The sequence below is a fragment of the Pseudophryne corroboree genome, chromosome 1, assembly GCF_028390025.1.
Source record: "Pseudophryne corroboree isolate aPseCor3 chromosome 1, aPseCor3.hap2, whole genome shotgun sequence".
Lineage (NCBI taxonomy): Eukaryota > Metazoa > Chordata > Amphibia > Anura > Myobatrachidae > Pseudophryne > Pseudophryne corroboree.
Window position 1 is genome coordinate 475663377 of NC_086444.1, and position 22310 is coordinate 475685686.

The following is a 22310-nucleotide window of genomic DNA, read 5'->3' on the forward strand; positions in this document are numbered from 1 at the left end:
GAGCCCAGTGTACCCCGCAGCAGAAAACGAGATTTATGGTAAGAACTTACCGTTGTTAAATCTCTTTCTGCGAGTTACACTGGGCTCCACATGGTGCACACCCTGACGCACTTAGCTTCTTTGGGTTGGTATGGCATTAGCCGCTGACACTTTCTCCTGTCGTGAGAATGTGATGTATGTGGCTACTAACAGTTGTCTCTTTTGCCTGCTACTGCATTGGACTTGTTAATGAAACTGAGCTCCTGTGCACACAGGCGGGGTTCTAGAGGAGGCGGCGCTATGCATTCTGGGAACAGTCAAAGCTTTGAGCCTGTTGGTGCCTCGGATCAAGACCCTACTCTACACCCCAATGTCATTCCCTGTGGAGTCCAGTGTACCTCGCAGAAAGAGATTTAACAACGGTAATTTCTTACCATAAATCTTGTTTTATTTCAGCATTGGATCATGGGGGTATTTAGTACTTCCCTGCTTTCAATCAAGAGTTTTTACAGGTCTTAAAAACAATTGTATGGAGTCCTCTGAAGACTGAGAGGTCATCTTCAAATGATGAAGTTTGGTATAGTAAGATGTAAATTAGTTTGCTACAGATTCGGTATGATATTCCAATGGACGGAATGCCGGCAGTCAGAATACCCACAGCGGCATCCCGACCATCAGAACCCCGACAGTCACCCAGAAAGTACCCTAACCCTCCCCTTCCCCTAAACCTAAGCCTTCCTTGTTGGTGCCTTACCCTCCCTGGTGGTGTCTAACCCTCCCTTCTCAGCTGCCTAAACCTAACCCTCCCACGCTTGGTGCCTAACCTCTCCTTGTAAGTGTCTAACCCAAACCGGAGGGGGACTCCCCGGTACCTAACCATCCCCTTCCCATCTCTGCACTCTCCCCGTAACCTCCGTGGCAGGACGTTCGGGATTGCAGGCGTCTGTATTTTGACGCAGGGATCCCACTCTCTGTTGGGACTTTTATGCAGGCATTATGCCTGCATTCGGGATTCCGGCGTAGGTATTTTGACCGCCGGGATTCCGGCAGTATTGTAATTACATCCCGTTTTCATACATCTTTGCTGCAGTTAACCTAAACAGCCCCTCTTGGCACACCAGCTTGTGTGAGAATCTTCTAGCATTGAGCGTCCAGTGTGACTAGGACAGACAAGGAGACTGTGCTGATTAATTTGATATATGACACTTGTATATACAGTACTGTGCAAAAATTTAGGCATGTGTGGAAAAAATGCTGCAAAAGAATGTTTCAAAAATAAGTGTTAATAGAAGTGTTTATTTTTATCAATGAACAAAATGCAAGGTGAGTCAATGGAAGAGAAATCTAAATCAAATCAATATTTGACGTGACCACCTCCTTGCCTTCAAAACAGCATCAATTCTTCTAGGTACACTTGCACACAGTTTTTGAAGGAACTCGGCAAGTTGTTGCAAACATCTTGGAGAACTAACCACACATCTTCTGTGGATGTAGGCTTGCTCAAATCCTTCTGTCTCGTCATGTAATCCCAGACCGCTTCAATGATGTTGAGATCAGGGCTCTCTGCGGACCATATCATCACTTCCAGGACTCCTTGTTCTTCTATACGCTAGTTCTTAATGACATTGACTGTATGCTTGGGGTCAATGTCCTGCTGCGGAATAAATTTGGACACCTCCCTGATGGTACTGCATGATTGAAGTACCTTCCTGTATTTTGTCAGCATGATATGGTCATGTAATAGGTAGTAAAGTAGTTTGGTGAGATAAAACAGGAGCTTTTTTATATTAGTTTTCATGCTCTGTTACCTGTATCCATTGTTGATTCCCCTTCCTGTGTACTTTATGGTGAATGGGATGTTTATGGGGGAGACTCGTCTTGTTTCATACATAGCAGGAAGAAACGAGTGACAGGCTTAAATTGCATTAGAGTAAATTTAATGCAATTTTTGTTTTGTTTTGTGTGGAGATATCTGTTAATTTAACGTCTATTTCTCTATCGTCCTAGTGGATGCTGGGGTTCCTGAAAGGACCATGGGGAATAGCGGCTCCGCAGGAGACAGGGCACAAAAGTAAAGCTTTCCGATCAGGTGGTGTGCACTGGCTCCTCCCCCTATGACCCTCCTCCAAGCCAGTTAGATTTTTGTGCCCGGCCGAGAAGGGTGCAATCTAGGTGGCTCTCCTAAAGAGCTGCTTAGAGAAAGTTTAGCTTAGGTTTTTTATTTTACAGTGAGTCCTGCTGGCAACAGGATCACTGCAACGAGGGACTTAGGGGAGAAGAAGTGAACTCACCTGCGTGCAGGATGGATTGGCTTCTTGGCTACTGGACATCAGCTCCAGAGGGACGATCACAGGTACAGCCTGGATGGTCACCGGAGCCTCGCCGCCGGCCCCCTTGCAGATGCTGAAACATGAAGAGGTCCAGAATCGGCGGCAGAAGACTCCTCAGTCTTCTAAAGGTAGCGCACAGCACTGCAGCTGTGCGCCATTTTCCTCTCAGCACACTTCACACGGCAGTCACTGAGGGTGCAGGGCGCTGGGAGGGGAGCGCCCTGGGAGGCAAATGAAAACCTATTTGGCTAAAAAATACCTCACATATAGCCTCCGGGGCTATATGGAGATATTTAACCCCTGCCAGAATACACTAAAGAGCGGGAGACGAGCCCGCCGGAAAAGGGGCGGGGCCTATCTCCTCAGCACACAGCGCCATTTTCCTTACACAGCTCCGCTGGTCAGGACGGCTCCCAGGTCTCTCCCCTGCACTGCACTACAGAAACAGGGTAAAACAAGAGAGGGGGGGCAAAATAGTGGCAAAAATTATATTATAAAAGCAGCTATACAGGGAGCACTTATTATAAGGCTATCCCTGTCATATATAGCGCTTTTGGTGTGTGCTGGCAAACTCTCCCTCTGTCTCCCCAAAGGGCTAGTGGGGTCCTGTCTTCGTTAAGAGCATTCCCTGTGTGTCTGCTGTGTGTCGGTACGTGTGTGTCGACATGTATGAGGACGATATTGGTGTGGAGGCGGAGCAATTGCCAAATATGGGGATGTCACCTCCTAGGGGGTCGACACCAGAATGGATGCCTTTATTTATGGAATTACGGGATAGTGTCAACACGCTAAAGCAGTCGTTTGTCGACATGAGACGGCCGGACAATCAGTTAGTGCCTGTCCAGGCGCCTCAAACACCGTCAGGGGCTGTAAAACGCCCTTTGCCTCAGTCGGTCGACACAGACCCAGACACAGGCACTGATTCCAGTGGCGACGGTGACGAATCAACCGTATTTTCCAGTAGGGCCACACGTTATATGATTTTGGCAATGAAGGAGGCGTTACATTTAGCTGATACTACTGGTACCACTAAACAGGGTATTATGTGGGGTGTGAAAAAACTACCTATAGTTTTTCCTGAATCAGAAGAACTAAATGATGTATGTGATGAAGCGTGGGTTGCCCCCGATAAAAAGATGCTAATTTCAAAGAAGTTATTAGCTTTATACCCTTTCCCGTCAGAGGTTAGGGCGCGCTGGGAAACACCTCCTAGGGTGGATAAGGCGCTCACACGCTTATCTAAACAAGTGGCGTTACCCTCTCCTGAGACGGCCGCACTTAAAGATCCAACAGATAGGAGGATGGAAAATATCCAAAAAAGTATATACACACATACAGGTGTTATACTACGACCAGCTATAGCGTCAGCCTGGATGTGCAGTGCTGGAGTAGTTTGGTCAGAGTCCCTGATTGAAAATATTGATACCCTGGATAGGGACAATGTTTTACTGTCTTTAGAGCAAATAAAGGATGCATTTCTTTATATGCGTGATGCACAGAGGGATATCTGCACACTGGCATCACGGGTAAGTGCTATGTCCATTTCGGCCAGAAGAAGTTTATGGACGCGACAGTGGTCAGGCGATGCGGACTCAAAACGGCATATGGAAGTTTTGCCGTATAAAGGGGAGGAGTTATTTGGAGTCGGTCTATCAGATTTGGTGGCCACGGCTACAGCCGGGAAATCCACCTTTTTACCTCAAGCTACTCCCCAACAGAAAAAGACACCGACTTTTCAACCGCAGCCCTTTCGTTCCTTTAAAAACAAGAGAGCAAAGGGATATTCATATCTGCCACGAGGCAGAGGAAGGGGGAAGAGACACCAACAGGCAGCTCCTTCCCAGGAACAGAAGCCCTCCCCCGCTTCTACAAAAGCCTCAGCATGACGCTGGGGCTTCTCAAGCGGACTCGGGGGCGGTGGGCGGTCGTCTCAAGCATTTCAGCGCGCAGTGGGCTCACTCGCAGGTAGATCCCTGGATCCTGCAGATAATATCTCATGGGTACAGGTTGGAACTAGAGACAGATCCGCCTCGCCGTTTCCTGAAGTCTGCTTTACCAACGTCCCCCTCCGAAAGGGAGACGGTTTTGGAAGCCATTCACAAGCTGTACTCTCAGCAGGTGATAGTCAAGGTACCTCTTCTACAACAGGGAAAGGGGTATTATTCCACTCTATTTGTGGTACCGAAGCCGGACGGCTCGGTAAGACCTATTCTAAATCTGAAGTCCTTGAACCTGTACATAAAGAAGTTCAAGTTCAAAATGGAGTCACTCAGAGCAGTGATAGCGAACCTGGAAGAAGGGGACTTTATGGTGTCCTTGGACATCAAGGATGCGTACCTCCACGTTCCAATTTACCCCTCACACCAGGGGTACCTCAGGTTCGTTGTACAAAACTGTCACTATCAGTTTCAGACGCTGCCGTTCGGATTGTCCACGGCACCTCGGGTCTTTACAAAGGTAATGGCCGAGATGATGATTCTTCTTCGAAGAAAAGGCGTATTAATTATCCCATACTTGGACGATCTCCTAATAAGGGCAAGGTCCAGAGAACAGCTAGAGAGGGGATTAGCACTGTCTCAAGAAGTGCTAAAACAACACGGCTGGATTCTGAATATTCCAAAATCCCAGTTAATGCCGACAACTCGTCTGCTGTTCCTAGGGATGATTCTGGCCACGGTTCAGAAAAAGGTTTTTCTCCCGGAGGAAAAAGCCAAGGAGTTGTTCGAGCTTGTCAGGAACCTCCTAAAACCAGGAAAGGTGTCTGTACATCAATGCACAAGAGTCCTGGGAAAAATGGTGGCTTCTTACGAAGCAATTCCATTCGGCAGATTCCATGCACGAATTTTCCAGAGGGATCTGTTAGACAAATGGTCAGGGTCGCATCTTCAGATGCACCAGCGGATAACCCTGTCTCCAAGGACAAGGGTATCTCTTCTGTGGTGGTTGCAGAGTGCTCATCTATTGGAGGGCCGCAGATTCGGCATACAGGATTGGATCCTGGTGACCACGGACGCCAGCCTGAGAGGCTGGGGAGTAGTCACACAAGGAAGAAACTTCCAGGGAGTGTGGACGAGCCTGGAAACGTCTCTTCACATAAACATTCTGGAACTAAGAGCAATCTACAATGCTCTAAGCCAGGCAGAACCTCTGCTTCAAGGAAAACCGGTGTTGATCCAGTCGGACAACATCACGGCAGTCGCCCATGTGAACAGACAGGGCGGCACAAGAAGCAGGAGTGCAATGGCAGAAGCTGCAAGGATTCTTCGCTGGGCAGAGAATCATGTGATAGCACTGTCAGCAGTGTTCATCCCGGGAGTGGACAACTGGGAAGCAGACTTCCTCAGCAGACACGACCTTCACCCGGGAGAGTGGGGACTTCATCCGGAAGTCTTCCACATGCTGGTAACCCGTTGGGAAAGACCAATGGTGGACATGATGGCGTCTCGCCTCAACAAAAAACTGGACAGGTATTGCGCCAGGTCAAGAGATCCGCAGGCAATAGCTGTGGACGCGCTGGTAACGCCTTGGGTGTACCAGTCGGTGTATGTGTTTCCTCCTCTGCCTCTCATACCAAAAGTATTGAGAATTATACGGCAAAGAGGCGTAAGAACGATACTAGTGGTTCCGGATTGGCCAAGAAGGACTTGGTACCCGGAACTTCAAGAGATGATCACGGAAGATCCGTGGCCTCTACCTCTAAGGAGGGACTTGCTTCAGCAGGGTCCCTGTCTGTTTCAAGACTTACCGCGGCTGCGTTTGACGGCATGGCGGTTGAACGCCAGATCCTAAAGGAAAAAGGCATGCCGGAAGAAGTCATTCCTACTTTGATTAAAGCAAGGAAGGAAGTAACCGTGCAACACTATCACCGCATTTGGCGAAGATATGTTGCGTGGTGCGAGGATCGGAGTGCTCCGACGGAGGAATTTCAACTGGGTCGATTCCTACATTTCCTGCAATCAGGATTGTCTATGGGTCTCAAATTGGGATCTATTAAGGTTCAAATTTCGGCCCTGTCGATTTTCTTTCAAAAAGAATTGGCTTCAGTTCCTGAAGTCCAGACTTTTGTTAAGGGAGTGCTGCATATACAGCCTCCTGTGGTGCCTCCAGTGGCACCGTGGGATCTCAATGTGGTTTTGGAATTTCTAAAATCTCATTGGTTTGAACCACTAAAAAAGGTGGATTTAAAATATCTCACATGGAAAGTGACCATGTTACTAGCCCTGGCTTCGGCCAGGAGAGTGTCAGAACTGGCAGCTTTATCTTACAAAAGCCCATATCTGATTTTCCATTCGGACAGGGCAGAACTGCGGACTCGTCCGCATTTTCTCCCTAAGGTGGTGTCAGCATTTCATCTGAACCAGCCTATTGTAGTGCCTGCGGCTACAAGTGACTTGGAGGACTCCAAGTTACTGGACGTTGTCAGAGCATTAAAAATATATATTGCAAGGACAGCTGGAGTCAGAAAATCTGACTCGTTGTTTATATTGTATGCACCCAACAAGATGGGTGCTCCTGCGTCTAAGCAGACGATTGCTCGTTGGATCTGTAGCACAATCCAACTTGCACATTCTGTGGCAGGCCTGCCACAGCCTAAATCTGTAAAGGCCCACTCCACAAGGAAGGTGGGCTCATCTTGGGCGGCTGCCCGAGGGGTCTCGGCATTACAACTTTGCCGAGCAGCTACGTGGTCAGGGGAGAACACGTTTGTAAAATTTTACAAATTTGATACTCTGGCTAAGGAGGACCTGGAGTTCTCTCATTCGGTGCTGCAGAGTCATCCGCACTCTCCCGCCCGTTTGGGAGCTTTGGTATAATCCCCATGGTCCTTTCAGGAACCCCAGCATCCACTAGGACGATAGAGAAAATAAGAATTTACTTACCGATAATTCTATTTCTCGGAGTCCGTAGTGGATGCTGGGCGCCCATCCCAAGTGCGGATTATCTGCAATAATTGTACATAGTTATTGTTAACTAATTCGGGTTATTGTTAAGAAGCCATCTTTCAGAGGCTCCTCTGTTATCATACTGTTAACTGGTTTTGATCACAAGTTGTACGGTGTGATTGGTGTGGCTGGTATGAGTCTTACCCGGGATTCAAAATTCCTCCCTTATTGTGTACGCTCGTCCGGGCACAGTACCTAACTGGCTTGGAGGAGGGTCATAGGGGGAGGAGCCAGTGCACACCACCTGATCGGAAAGCTTTACTTTTGTGCCCTGTCTCCTGCGGAGCCGCTATTCCCCATGGTCCTTTCAGGAACCCCAGCATCCACTACGGACTCCGAGAAATAGAATTATCGGTAAGTAAATTCTTATTTTTTTTTTCATAATACATATTTAAACTGATATTCACCAAGTATTCATTTTTGCAGGGGCCATACACAGCAATTGAAAAATTCCCTACTATTGGTCAGCTGCTGGGACGCTTATGCTGGAACAGCTTTGTTATTGGGCATGGTAGGTACATAAATATTTTTGTCTGCAGCCACTTTTTATTTCCATCTCATTTGGTGACAGTATATGCCTTCTAGCTTATGGTTATTGCTGAACACAGTTAAATGTTATTTTATACATACTGTACTTTGCAAGGTTATCTTTACAATTTCACAGTAGTTTATGAAATTGTGTGATTACTTATTTAATTAGTGAGAGGTGACTCTTGATGGCTTTGTCCTTTTACTTTCAATCAGGAAAGACTGTAAACTGCTGCTAGTTGCTAACATGGTTGTATAACCCTGAAACTCCACAAGTTAAAACAAGCTAAGTGTATACTTAGTGATGATGCAACAGTCACTTCGCTACACTATGGTACAAGTATGCGCTATGTGCAGCTATTGGGTGATCCAAATACCAGTCCAAGTACTGGGACCCCATTGGATCTCCATTTGATATTTATCCACCTGGAGCAGAACATCCAAGTTTTAGGATGAAAATAAATATTGTATGGCAGATTGCAAAGAACACTGATCCATTTTGTGAATTTAACCTCATAATGATTTTGCCTGAATTCCTCTAGATTCTTCTCCTAGTTTTTTTTCTTCTTTAAGACAGATGGTTCATTTCTGTGTGTCACCTTTTACATCATCTCAGTGCTATTTTTACACCACGTCAATCTGCGGCCACTTTCTTGGTGTCTCAAGCAGCTGGATTTTATCTTTTTTATTCCCCTTAAAGAAAGAGTGTAGTGTAAACGCTTGTGGTCTTAATTCTTTTTTTTTTTTTTTATATTTTGCAGAAAGTTCAGAGGCCCAAACAACCCCCTTTTTCCTTTAATTACACTAATCTTAACATATTCCCTGTTCTGTTATGCTGAGCATGCATTATGTGTGTGGGTAGCAGAGAAAGCAGTTAAAACTGATTTTACTACTGTGGTGTAGTGGTCGACTTATTTTCTCATTGTGAGGCAGGAAATCATAATCATATTGTTTAAATGTCTGCCCTTAAAAAATAGGCTGTGATTTGCAAAGTTTCCTACATAACAAATTTTAATTGACCACGGTGGACAGTCATAGAGAATCAGACTGAACTAATATTCCTTCCCCTATAGAATATTATACAACATAGTGAGATTCTTTGTTTTGATCCCATGCAGTTTGATGAACGTTTAATGTGTGTATCTAAGGCATCATAAAAGCATGTATTAAAAATTAAAGAAGGGAATAAATGGTTGTTGAAAGCCTCCAAATGCCACTGATCTATAGTGATGGTGCCAGCAGGAGGGCAGAACAGACCTACAGGCTGCTGGACATTTATTACATAAGGCTGCTTTACATCATTATTACATGCTTAAGCACCTGATGAAACCATAGAGGTCAATTAAATGAGCCTGTATTAGCAGTTATGAGCAGGTAATTTCTTTCTTGGTTACAGGCATAGATTGCTAATGGAGAAGAAAATTAATGAAATCTAAGACAAGCAGCAGTCCTTTACAGGAAATTGTATCTTTTCAATTACTTCAGTTTATAGTTCTAAAATCAAACTTCTTGGAAGGTATCCCACAGATCCTCATCTCTATAATGTGGACTGATAATGTATTTTATAACTTTCCAGAAGGCTGCTGAGCACCCGCAAAAGACTTTTCATCCCAACAGCTGTTTATGGGGTTACCTCTAAGACATGTTGCAGTTCCTCTATATTCCTATGAAAACATTATTTGGATAAAGCTTCACCAGTGAAAGGTTTAAGGTTGTTTTCTGTAGCAGAATTTGTTTTCCTTAGTTTAGAAAGTAAACCTTAATATTTATGCAAATTACAAAATTCTGGGCTATTTAACTTGGCTTTATATTTGTAATAATATTTATATACAGACATGCCCAATGCCCCACTTTGTTAGGAACACCTTTCTAGCACCAGTTTGGTTTCCTCATTGTCCCCAAAACAGTCTTTTGGGGTCATTCAGACCTGATCGCACGCTAGGTTTTTCTCTAACGTACTAGTGGATGCTGGGAACTCCGAAAGGACCATGGGGAATAGCGGCTCCGCAGGAGACTGGGCACAACTAAAAGAAAGCTTTTAGACTACCTGGTGTGCACTGGCTCCTCCCACTATGACCCTCCTCCAAGCCTCAGTTAGATTTTTGTGCCCGGCCGAGCTGGATGCACACTAGGGGCTCTCCTGAGCTCCTAGAAAGAAAGTATATTTTAGGTTTTTTATTTTACAGTGAGATCTGCTGGCAACAGACTCACTGCAACGAGGGACTAAGGGGAGAAGAAGCGAACCTACCTGCTTGCAGCTAGATTGGGCTTCTTAGGCTACTGGACACCATTAGCTCCAGAGGGATCGACCGCATGGAACTGGCCTTGGTGTTCGTTCCCGGAGCCGCGCCGCCGTCCCCCTTACAGAGCCAGAAGCAAGAAGAAGTCCGGAAAATCGGCGGCATGAAGACTTCTGTCTTCACCAAGGTAGCGCACAGCACTGCAGCTGTGCGCCATTGCTCCTCATACACACTTCACACTCCGGTCACTGAGGGTGCAGGGCGCTGGGGGGGGGGGGCGCCCTGAGCAGCAATAAAAACACCTTGGCTGGCAAAACAATCACAATATGTAGCCCCAGAGGCTATATATGTGATAATTACCCCTGCCAGAATCCTTAAAAAAGCGGGAGAAAAGTCTGCGAAAAAGGGGCGGAGCTATCTCCCTCAGCACACTGGCGCCATTTTTCCCTCACAGCTCCGCTGGAAGGAAGCTCCCTGGCTCTCCCCTGCAGTCTACACTACAGAAAGGGTAAAAAAGAGAGGGGGGGCACTAAATTTAGGCGCAGTAAATATTATAGCAGCTATAGGGGACATAATTCAGTTAGTCCCTGCATTATATAGCGCTCTGGTGTGTGCTGGCATACTCTCTCTCTGTCTCCCCAAAGGGCTTCTGTGGGGTCCTGTCCTCTGTTAGAGCATTCCCGGTGTGTGTGCGGTGTGTCGGTACGGCTGTGTCGACATGTTTGATGAGGAAAATTATGTGGAGGCGGAGCAGATGCCTATAGAAGTGATGTCACCCCCTGCGGGGCAGACACCTGAGTGGATGGTTTTATGGAAGGAATTACGTGCAAGTGTCGACTCCTTACACAAAAAATTTGACGACATGCCAAATGCGGGACAGCCGGCTTCTCAGCTCGTGCCTGCCCAGGTGTCTCAAAGGCCATCAGGGGCTCTAAAACGCCCGCTACCTCAGATGGCAGACACAGATGTCGACACGGCTACTGATACCAGTGTCGACGACGATGAGTCTAATCTAATGTCCACTAGGGCCATTCGTTGCATGATTGAGGCAATGAAAGACGTGTTACACATTTCGGATATAAACCCAGGTACCACTAAAAAGGGTATTATGTTTGGGGAGAAAAAACTACCCGTAGTTTTTCCCCCATCTGAAGAATTAAATGAAGTGTGTGAAGAAGCGTGGGCTTTCCCCGATAAAAGATTGGTAATCTCTAAAAAGTTACTAATGGCGTTCCCTTTCCCGCCAGAGGATAGGGCACGTTGGGAAACACCTCCTAGGGTGGATAAAGCGCTCACACGTTTGTCTAAAAAGGTGGCACTTCCGTCTCCGGATACGGCCGCCCTGAAGGAGCCTGCGGATAGAAAGCAGGAGGCGATCCTGAAGTCTGTATATACACACTCAGGCATTATACTTAGACCAGCTATTGCGTCAGCATGGATGTGCAGTGCTGCCGCTGCATGGTCAGATTCCCTGTCAGAAAATATTGACACCCTAGACAGGGACACTATTCTGCTAACCATAGAGCATATAAAAGACTCAGTCTTATACATGAGAGATGCACAGAGGGAGATCTGCCGGCTGGCATCTAAAATAAGTGCATTGTCCATTTCTGCTAGGAGAGGCTTATGGACTCGGCAGTGGACAGGGGATGCAGATTCCAAAAGGCACATGGAAGTTTTGCCTTATAAGGGTGAGGAGTTATTTGGGGATGGTCTCTCGGACCTAGTTTCCACAGCAACAGCTGGGAAGTCAGCATTTTTACCCCATGTTCCCTCACAGCCTAAGAAAGCGCCGTTTTATCAGGTACAGTCCTTTCGGACCCAGAAAAACAGGCGAGGAAAAGGCGGGTCTTTTCTGTCCAGAGGCAGAGGTAGGGGAAAAAGGCTGCAACAAACAGCAGGTTCCCAGGAGCAAAAGTCCTCCCCCGCTTCTTCCAAGTCCGCCGCATGACGGTGAGGCTCCACAGGCGGAGCCAGGTACGGTGGGGGGCCGCCTCAAAAATTTCAGCGATCAGTGGGCTCGCTCACAGGTGGATCCCTGGATCCTTCAAGTAGTATCTCAGGGGTACAAGCTGGAATTCGAGGCGTCTCCCCCCATCCGTTTCCTCAAATCTGCCTTGCCAACAACTCCCTCGGGCAGGGAGGCTGTGCTAGAGGCAATTCACAAGCTGTATTCCCAGCAGGTGATAGTTAAGGTGCCCCTACTTCAACAAGGACTGGGTAACTATTCCACACTGTTTGTGGTACCGAAACCGGACGGTTCGGTGAGACCCATTTTAAATTTAAAATCCTTGAACACATACATAAAAAAATTCAAGTTCAAGATGGAATCGCTCAGGGCGGTTATTGCAAGCCTGGACGAGGGGGATTACATGGTATCCCTGGACATCAAGGATGCTTACCTGCATGTCCCCATTTATCATCCTCACCAGGAGTACCTCAGATTTGCGGTACAGAATTGCCATTACCAATTCCAGACGCTGCCGTTTGGACTGTCCACGGCACCGAGGGTGTTTACCAAGGTAATGGCGGAAATGATGATACTCCTTCGAAAAAAGGGAGTTTTAATTATCCCGTACTTGGACGATCTCCTAATAAAGGCGAGATCCAGGGAGCAGTTGTTGGTAGGAGTAGCACTATCCCAGGAGGTGCTACACCAGCACGGTTGGATTCTGAATATTCCAAAGTCACAGCTGGTTCCGACGACACGTCTACTGTTCCTGGGAATGATTCTGGACACAGTCCAGAAAAAAGTGTTTCTCCCGGATGAGAAAGCCAAGGAGCTGTCATCTCTAGTCAGAGACCTCCTGAAACCAAAACAGGTGTCGGTGCATCACTGCACGCGAGTCCTGGGAAAGATGGTGGCTTCTTACGAAGCAATTCCTTTCGGCAGGTTCCATGCCAGAATCTTTCAGTGGGACCTGTTGGACCACTGGTCCGGATCGCATCTTCAGATGCATCGGCTAATAACCCTGTCTCCAAGAACCAGGGTGTCTCTGCTGTGGTGGCTGCAGAGTGCTCATCTTCTAGAGGGCCGCAGATTCGGCATACAGGACTGGGTCCTGGTGACCACGGATGCCAGCCTTCGAGGCTGGGGGGCAGTCACACAGGGAAGAAACTTCCAAGGACTATGGTCGAGTCAGGAGACTTCCCTACACATAAATATTCTAGAACTAAGGGCCATTTACAATGCCCTAAGTCAGGCAAAACCCCTGCTTCTACACCAGCCGGTACTGATCCAGTCAGACAACATCACGGCGGTCGCCCATGTAAACCGACAGGGCGGCACAAGAAGCAGGACGGCAATGGCAGAAGCCACAAGGATTCTCCGATGGGCGGAAAATCACGTACTAGCACTGTCAGCAGTGTTCATTCCGGGAGTGGACAACTGGGAAGCAGACTTCCTCAGTAGGCACGACCTCCACCCGGGAGAGTGGGGACTTCATCCAGAAGTCTTCACACTGATTGTAAATCGTTGGGAACGGCCACAGGTGGACATGATGGCGTCCCGCCTAAACAAAAAACTAGAGAGATATTGCGCCAGGTCAAGGGACCCTCAGGCGATAGCGGTGGACGCTCTAGTGACACCGTGGGTGTACCAGTCAGTTTATGTGTTCCCTCCTCTGCCTCTCATGCCAAAGGTACTGAGAATAATAAGAAAACGAGGAGTAAGGACAATACTCGTGGTTCCGGATTGGCCAAAAAGAGCGTGGTACCCGGAACTTCAAGAGATGATCTCAGAGGACCCATGGCCTCTGCCGCTCAGACAGGACCTGCTGCAGCAGGGGCCCTGTCTGTTCCAAGACTTACCGCGGCTGCGTTTGACGGCATGGCGGTTGAACGCCGGATCCTAAAGGAAAAGGGCATTCCGGAGGATGTCATTCCTACGCTGATTAAAGCCAGGAAAGAGGTAACTGTAAAACATTATCACCGCATATGGCGGAAATATGTTGCTTGGTGTGAGGCCAGTAAGGCCCCACCAGAGGAATTTCAGCTGGGTCGATTTCTGCACTTCCTACAGGCAGGAGTGACTATGGGCCTAAAATTAGGCTCCATTAAGGTACAGATATCGGCTCTGTCGATTTTCTTCCAAAAAGAACTAGCTTCACTACCTGAAGTTCAGACATTTGTAAAAGGAGTGCTGCATATTCTGCCCCCTTTTGTGCCTCCAGTGGCACCTTGGGATCTCAACGTGGTGTTGAGTTTCCTAAAATCACATTGGTTTGAGCCACTAAAGACCGTGGATCTAAAATATCTCACGTGGAAAGTGGTCATGTTGTTGGCCTTGGCTTCGGCCAGGCGTGTATCAGAATTGGCGGCTTTGTCATTTAAAAGCCCTTATCTGATTTTCCATATGGATAGGGCAGAATTGAGGACTCGTCCCCAGTTTCTCCCTAAGGTGGTATCTGCCTTTCACTTGAACCAACCTATTGTAGTGCCTGCGGCTACTAGCGACTTGGAGGATTCCAAGTTACTGGACGTAGTCAGGGCCTTGAAAATTTATGTTTCCAGGACGGCTGGAGTCAGGAAAACTGACTCGCTATTTATCCTGTATGCACCCAACAAACTGGGTGCTCCTGCTTCTAAGCAGACTATTGCTCGCTGGATTTGTAGCACAATTCAGCTGGCGCATTCTGCGGCTGGACTGCCGCATCCTAAATCAGTTATAGCCCATTCTACAAGGAAGGTGGGCTCATCTTGGGCGGCTGCCCGAGTGGTCTCGGCTTTACAACTTTGCCGAGCTGCTACTTGGTCAGGGGCAAACACGTTTGCAAAATTCTACAAATTTGATACCCTGGCTGAGGAGGACCTTGAGTTCTCTCATTCGGTGCTGCAGAGTCATCCGCACTCTCCCGCCCGTTTGGGAGCTTTGGTATAATCCCCATGGTCTTTTAGTTTTAACAAGGTGATGGAAATGTCCCTTACAGAATGTGGTTCATGTTAGCTTCACAATCATGCTATGAATCTCCTTTTCCACTACATCCCAAAGGTGCTCGATCTATTAGTTTAAGATCTGATGATTGTGAAGCCTTCAAGTACACAGAGTTCATTGTCATGTTTTTGGAACCAGCTTGGAGTATTATCCAGCTAGAAGTAGCCATTAGAAGGTAGGTAGGATGTAAAAATAAAGGAATGCACATGATCCTCCTCCTCCTAACCCTCTGTCCGTCGTTCACTGTCTACCCCATTTGTGTCACCCCTGTTCTGTTTGCTCACTCCCATTAGAATGTAAGAGCTCACGAGCAGGGCCCTCAACTCTCATGTGCTTATCCTTCTCTTACTTAAACCATCTTCGACGGCACCAAATGCCGTGGTTTTCTTCCACCCTGATACTTATGTCAGTGTCGTCTGCTGCTGGTGCTATGTTTATAAACCCTGTACTTTTCCTATATTTTCTTCAACTGTAAGTCACTATTTTCCTGTTTTGTTTATGTACTCTGTAATTGAGCACTGCGGATCCCTTGTGGCGCATATAAATAAACAATAACAATAATGATCAACAACTATACTTGTGTCATTTAAAGGAAGCTCAATTGTTATTTACACCATCATCACCATCCACAAAGCAGATTGTAACCTTATCATCTGCAGCGAAAATCTTGTGTCCTCAAACCAAGTGACTTTTGCCAATCTTGATCTGTTCAGTTTTTGTTAGCCTGTGCCATCTGCAGCCTCAGTTTCCTATTTTTAGCTGAGAGGAGTAGGACCTGGTGTAGTCTTCTGCTGCAGAAGTCCATCCTCTTCAAGGTATGACATGCTGTGCTTTCAAAGATGCTCTTCTGCATAGCACTAAATTAAGGGTGTGGTATGGAGGGTCGACAGTGTCTAGGTCGACCACTATTGGTCGACAGTAAGTAGGTCGACTTGGGTTCTAGGTCGACATGACATAAGGTCGACATGAGTTTTTTTTAAACTTTTTTGGTGTTGTTTTCTCTTACGTCCTAGAGGATACTGGGGATCCATTTAGTACCATGGGGTATAGACGGGTCCACTAGGAGCCATGGACACTTTAAGAATTTGATAGTGTGGGCTGGCTCCTCCCTCTATGCACCTCTACCAGACTCAGTTTAGAAAATGTGCCCGGAGGGGCCGGTCAGGCTTATGGAAGCTCCTAAAGAGTTTTCTGCATTTATTTTTCTGTTTGTTATTTTCAGGCAGGGCTGGATGGCACCAGCCTGCCTGCTTCATGGGACTTGGCAGGAGGAGGGAACGGCCCAACCTCTTGAAGGGTTAATGGTCCGTTCCCCACTGACAGGACACTAAGCTCCTGAGGGAACTATTTACAAGCCCCACCACGGCGAGCGCACATTCCAGCAGCACGCCGCCACCCCTAACAGAGCCAAAATATAGAAGAGTGGTGAGTACTAAGCCGGCGTCCCGGCTAGCGGCTCGCCGGCCATTATGGCGGCACAAGGGTACGGAGACGCACGGCTTCTAACCGAGGCGGATTGCCTCTCCAGACACAGTACTTAACTGCGTCTCAGTACACTGTACACAGTACCCAAACTGGCAAACACAGCCTTAAAATGGGTCTGCTCCATTTTAAGCATAAAAATTTCCTCAGCCAGTATAAAAAAAGCAGGAAGACCGCACGCCATTGAAGGGGCAGGGCTTCACTATGAGAGGATCCAGCAGCTCACTAGCGCCATTTTCCCTCTGCAGTGGACGCAGACGCTGCCTGACAGGAACGCACAGCTCCTCCGGTGTGACTCCAGATTACCTTATTGGTACCAGGGGGTCATAGCAGGGGGGGAGCGATATTAGTGTACTAAGTCCCCAATCTGGGTACTTAGTCTGTGACCCGGCTAAGCTTGGTATTAGCGATAAGGGCGCTGTGGGCTGGCTTCAAAATACTCTGTGTCTCCCTGGAAGGACTCTTTGTGGGTTAATTGTGCTTTTAACCTTTCCTCTGTGTGTGTTCTGTCACATTTACATTATGTCAGGCAAAGAGTGCGTTTCATGTATGGTGGACTGTTCCTCTTCCCCAGGGAGCTCACTACTATGTACTCATTGTAGTGCACCTTCTCAGGCTAGCGGGGTTGAACCAGTGTGGCTGGATTCCCTCAAGGGAATGATCTCAAATATCTCTAATAAATTGTCCCGCAAAGATAAAGAGACGTAATACTTAAGACAGTCTGTGGATGAGATTATGAACAGAGACTCAGTCCCCAAACAAGCGTCTCAGTCTCTTGCCATTTGTCCTCTGGACCATATCCTACAGTCTGACTCTGACGCTGAGGGTTCAGACATGGAGGAAGGGGAGGTAAAGTCAGAGGGGGGGGGGCTGCTCTGTCACAGGGAATACAGGCTCTTATAGAGGCTATCAGAGATTTTCTACAAATTCCTAATAAGGTTATAGAGGAGTTTGAGGAATCTTATTTTAATGTAAAAAAGAAGTCCTCAGTCACTTTTCCTGTGTCAAAGGAGTTGAATACACTGTTTGAGGAACCGTGGGTAAATCCTGATAAGAAATTTCAAATCCCTAAAAGGTTACTCTCATCTTTTCCTTTTCCTCCTGAGGATAGGAAAAAATGGGGAAGTCCACCGATAGTGGATGCATCTGTGTCCAGGTTGTCACAGAAGATTGCGTTACCCGTCCCTGGTGCAGCTTCCCTGAAGGACACTGCTGATCGTAAGATTGAGACTACACTCAATTCCTTGTACACAGCAGCTGGGGTGGCTCAGAGACCCACTATAGCATGTGCGTGGATTACTAAAGCCATTGCTAAATGGATAGGTAATCTTATTGAAGGGTTGGATTCCTTATCTAGGGGGGAGATTGTGTTACTCCTGCAACATATACAGGACTCTGCGAACTTTACGGTGGGAGCCATAAAAGAGGTAGGTTTGCTTAATGCACGCACCACTGCTATGGCAGTGTCAGCACGCAGGGGCTTGTGTTTACACCAGTGGACTGCAGACACGGACTCCAGGAAAGGAGTGAAAGGCCTACCCTTCACAGCAGAGGCCTTATTTTGAGATGAACTGGATTAATGGATCTCCAAAGCTACTGCGAGTAAGTCCACATATCTTCCTTCTGCAGCTCCCCCAACCAGGAAGACCTACTCAGGACCTACCCTACAGTCCTTTCGGACTGCCAAGTCAGAGGCTCTTCTACTGCCACCAGAGGCGCTAGAGGTAAACCACACAAACCAGCAGCTGCCGTTTCTCAGGAACAGAGCTCCAGTTCTGCTTCCTCAAAGCCTTCTGCTTGACGGTGTACCACGTGGCCTGGAAGACTGGCAGGTGGGAGCCCGACTAAAGAATTTCTGTCACATCTGGACAACATCATGCCAGGATCCCTGGGTTATAGATCTTATTTCCCAGGGATACAGACTGGAGTTTCAGGAACTCCCACCTCACAGATTCTTCAAATCAGGCTTACCAGCTTCACAAGATGTAAGTATAACCTTACAGGATGCTATTCAAAAACTGGTACAGACTCAGGTCATTGTTCCAGTTCCACCTCTTCTGCGCAACAAGGGGTCCAACTTGTTTGTAGTACCGAAACCGGACTGTTCGGTGAGACCGATTTTGAATCTAAAATCGTTGAACCCATACTTACGAGTGTTCAAATTCAAGATGGAGTCTCTGGGAGCGGTGATCTCAGGTCTGGAGGAGGGGGAATTCCTAGTGTCTCTGGATATCAAGGATGCGTACCTTCACATTCCGATCTGGCCGCCTCACCAAGCTTATCTACGCTTTGCACTACAGGACTGTCGCTACCAGTTACAGGCCCTGCCATTTGGTCTCTCCACAGCATGGAGGGTGTTCACCAAGGTGCTAGCAGAGATGATGTTTCTCCTTCGCAAGCAAGGAGTGAACATTATTCCATACCTGGACATTCTTCTGATAAAGGCACCGTCCAGGGAAAGGTTGTTGGACAGCATTGGTCTCACAACCAGACTACTCCTGGATCACGGGTGGATTCTGAATCTTCCAAAATCTCATTTAGAGCCAACTCGGAGCCTCCCATTTCTGGCAATGATACTGGACACAGAGTCACAGAAACTTTTTATTCTGTTGGAAAAGGCATTGGTAATCCAGTCGATGGTTCGGGATGTCCTGAAGCCAACCTGGATATCGGTGCATCTATGCATTCACCTTCTGGGGAAAATGGTGGCCTCTTACGAGGCACTTCAGTACGGAAGGTTTCATGCGAGGCCCTTCCAGCTCGATCTGTTGGACAAATGGTCCAGATCGCATGTTCACATGCACCAAAGGATCCGTTTGTCGCCAAAGGCCAAGATCTCCCTTCTGTGGTAGCTACAGACTTCTCACCTAATCGAAGGCCGAAGGTTCGGGATTCAAAATTGGATTCTGCTAACTACAGACGAAAGCCTCAGAGGTTGGGGAGCGGTTACCCAGGGGGTGCAGTTTCAAGGAAGATGGTCAAGTCAGGAAGTCGTCCTTCCGATCAACATTCTGGAACTCAGGGCTTTATACAACGCCCTTCTGCAAGCCTCATATCTTCTTCAAGATTGGGCCATTCAAGTTCAGTCGACAATGTGACAGTAGTAACGTACATAAACCGACAGGGAGGAACGAAGAGCAAAGCACCAATGCCAGAGGTACAGTATCAAGAATTCTCCTCTGGGCAGAAAGACATGCTGTGGCGTTGTCGGCGGTCTTCATTCCGGGAGTAGACAACTGGGAAGCAGATTTCCCAGCAGACACGACCTGCACCCGGGGAAGTGGGGCCTTCACCCGGAGGTGTTGAGGTGCTTGACACGTCGATGGGGATGTGCACGAATCGGCATGATGGCCTCTCGTCTCAACAAGAAGCTCAAGCGGTATTGTTCCAGGTCGAGAGACCCACAGGCGGTGGACTCCATGGCTCTATCAGATGGTGTATGTGTTCCCTCCACTTCCGCTGATCCCAAGAATTCAGAAAAGAATAAAAAGGGAAAAAGTTCAAGCAATTCTCATTGTTCCGGATTGGCCAAGAAGGGCCTGGTAAGCAGACTTTCTGGAGATGCTCTTGGAAGATCCGTGGCCTCTACCTCTTCACGAGGATCTCCTGCAACAGGGGCCGTTCGTCTATCAAGACTTTACACGGCTTCGTTTGACGGCATGGAGGTTGAATGGCTGGTTCTAGCCAGGAGAGGGATTCCTGACAAAGTCATCCCGACTATGATCCAAGCCAGGAAGGGGGTAATGTCTAAACATTACCACCATATTTGGAAGAAATACGTCTCTTGGTGAGAGAGCAGAAAATATTCTGCTGTGGAATTCATCTGTGACATTTCCTGCTTTTTCTGCAGTCGGGTGTGGGTGTGGGCCTACGTCTGGGCTCCATAAAAGTCCAGATTTCGGCCTTGTCCATTTTCTTTCAGAGACAATTGGCGTCTCTTCCTGAGGTCCAGACGTTCTTGAAAGGGGTTCTGCACATCCAGCTCCCTTTGTGCCTCCCACAGCACCTTGATATCTCAATTTGGTGCTGCAGTTCCTCCAATCAGACTGGTTTGAACCTTTACAGAAGGTAGACGTAAAATATCTTACATGGAAGACCGTCACACTGGTGGCCTTGGCTTCTGCAAGACGTGTGTCGGAACTTGGGACGTTGTCTCACAAGAGTCCCTATTTAATCTTCCATGAAGACAGAGCTGAACTCAGGACTCGTCAGCAATTTCTTCCTAAGGTGGTGTCGACGTTTCACATAAGCCAACCAATTGTGGTTCCGGTTGTGACAACGCCTCTGTTACTTCAAAGTCTTTGGATGTTGTTAGGGCTTTGAAGGTGTATGTGAAGAGAACGGCTCGTCACAGGAAATCGGACTCGCTGTTTGTACTTTACGATCCCAATAAGACTGGTTGTCCTGCTTCAAAGCAGTCTGTTGCACGCTGGATCAGGCTCACTATCCTGCATGCTTATTCCACAGCAGGCTTGCCGGTTCCAAAATCTGTACAGGCCCACTCTACTAGGTCGGTGGGTTCCTCTTGGGCGGCTGCCTGGGTGTCTCGGCTTTACAGCTCTGCCAAGCAGCTACTTGGTCAGGTTCGAACATGTTCGTAAAGTTTTTCAAGTTCGATACCTTGGCCTCTGAGGACCTTCAGTTTGGTCAATCAGTACTGCAGGACCCTCAGCACTCTCGGTTTGGGAGCTTTGGTACTTCCCCATGGTACTAAATGGATCCCCAGTATCCTCTAGGGCGTAAGAGAAAATATAATTTTAATTACCTACCGGTAAATCGCTTCTTGTAGGCCGTAGAGGATACTGGGCGCCCGCCCAGTGTTTCGTTCGTCCTGCACTGTTACTTGGTTAAGTATTATTGTTTGATTCAGCCGTTGCTGTTCCTGTTCCAAGTTTGGTTAGCATGGCTTTCCTCTTGTTTGTGTGTGCTGCTTCGGAATCTCACCACTATCCTTTTATATCCTCCTCTCAAAGTATGTCCGTCTCCTCGGGCACAGTTTCCTAGACTGAGTCTGGTAGGAGGGGCATAGAGGGAGGATCCAGCCCATACTATCAAATTCTCAAAGTGCCCATGGCTCCTAGTGGACCCTTCTATACTCCATGGTTACTGTTCCTAATTGTACTCCATGTGGATCGTAAAGTATGAAAAAAAAAAAGATTAAAACTCATGTCGTACTTTTGTCATATCGACCTAGAGTCCCTATTGACCTAGAATCCATGTCGACCTACTTACTTTCGACCAATAGTGGTCGACCTAGACACTATCGACCTAAGGCTTGTCGACCTAGAGACCGGATACCATATTAACACATATTTGAGTTATTGTCGCCTTCTGTTAACTTTAACATTTCTGGCCATTCTTTGGCCTCTCATTAAAATGGTGTTTTCGTTCACAGAAATGCTATTTATTCAATGGTTTTTGTTTTGTGCACTCATTAAACTTTGGGTGTGTGTGTTAGAATCCCAGGAGTTCAGCAGTTTCTGGTATACAGATGTGTCATTTAAATCTTTGTTCCGTGCTTTATAAGTTGTATTATACATAACGCTTGAGTGCTGTGTCACTCGGTTGCGCCAAGCGTCTTTTTTTTTTTTTTTCATTTTTGCAGCGTAAATGCGTCTTAGTCGCAAATGATATGCAGCATGTTTATATCCTGTGTGTGACTGTATTTGCATACAAAATGCTATGCTACAGTGTTTTCTAGGAAATGGCTGTACAAAAATCGAGGCTCGCCTATTTTGAAGATATGGAGAGCAATCTTCTGCAGTTTGAGAACAAGTTGAAAAGCGCCATGGGAAAAATTACCGAACTGTTAAAACATTTCTCTTCAGCTAAGGAAACATGCCACTTAGATGTGGGAAAAGCAGAAGAGGAAAAT

At 47.3% G+C, this 22310-nt stretch overlaps 1 protein-coding gene across 2 annotated transcripts in view; it reads left to right on the plus strand.

Annotated features, from left to right (window-relative positions):
* Nucleotides 1–22310, plus strand: part of FANCC (FA complementation group C) — a 451540-nt gene that overhangs the window by 62300 nt on the left and 366930 nt on the right. For both annotated transcript variants that reach the window (XM_063913751.1, XM_063913750.1), the window contains exon 3: nucleotides 7679–7763. In XM_063913751.1, the coding sequence (XP_063769821.1) occupies nucleotides 7679–7763 (85 nt within the window). The remainder of the gene's footprint in view (nucleotides 1–7678; nucleotides 7764–22310) is intronic.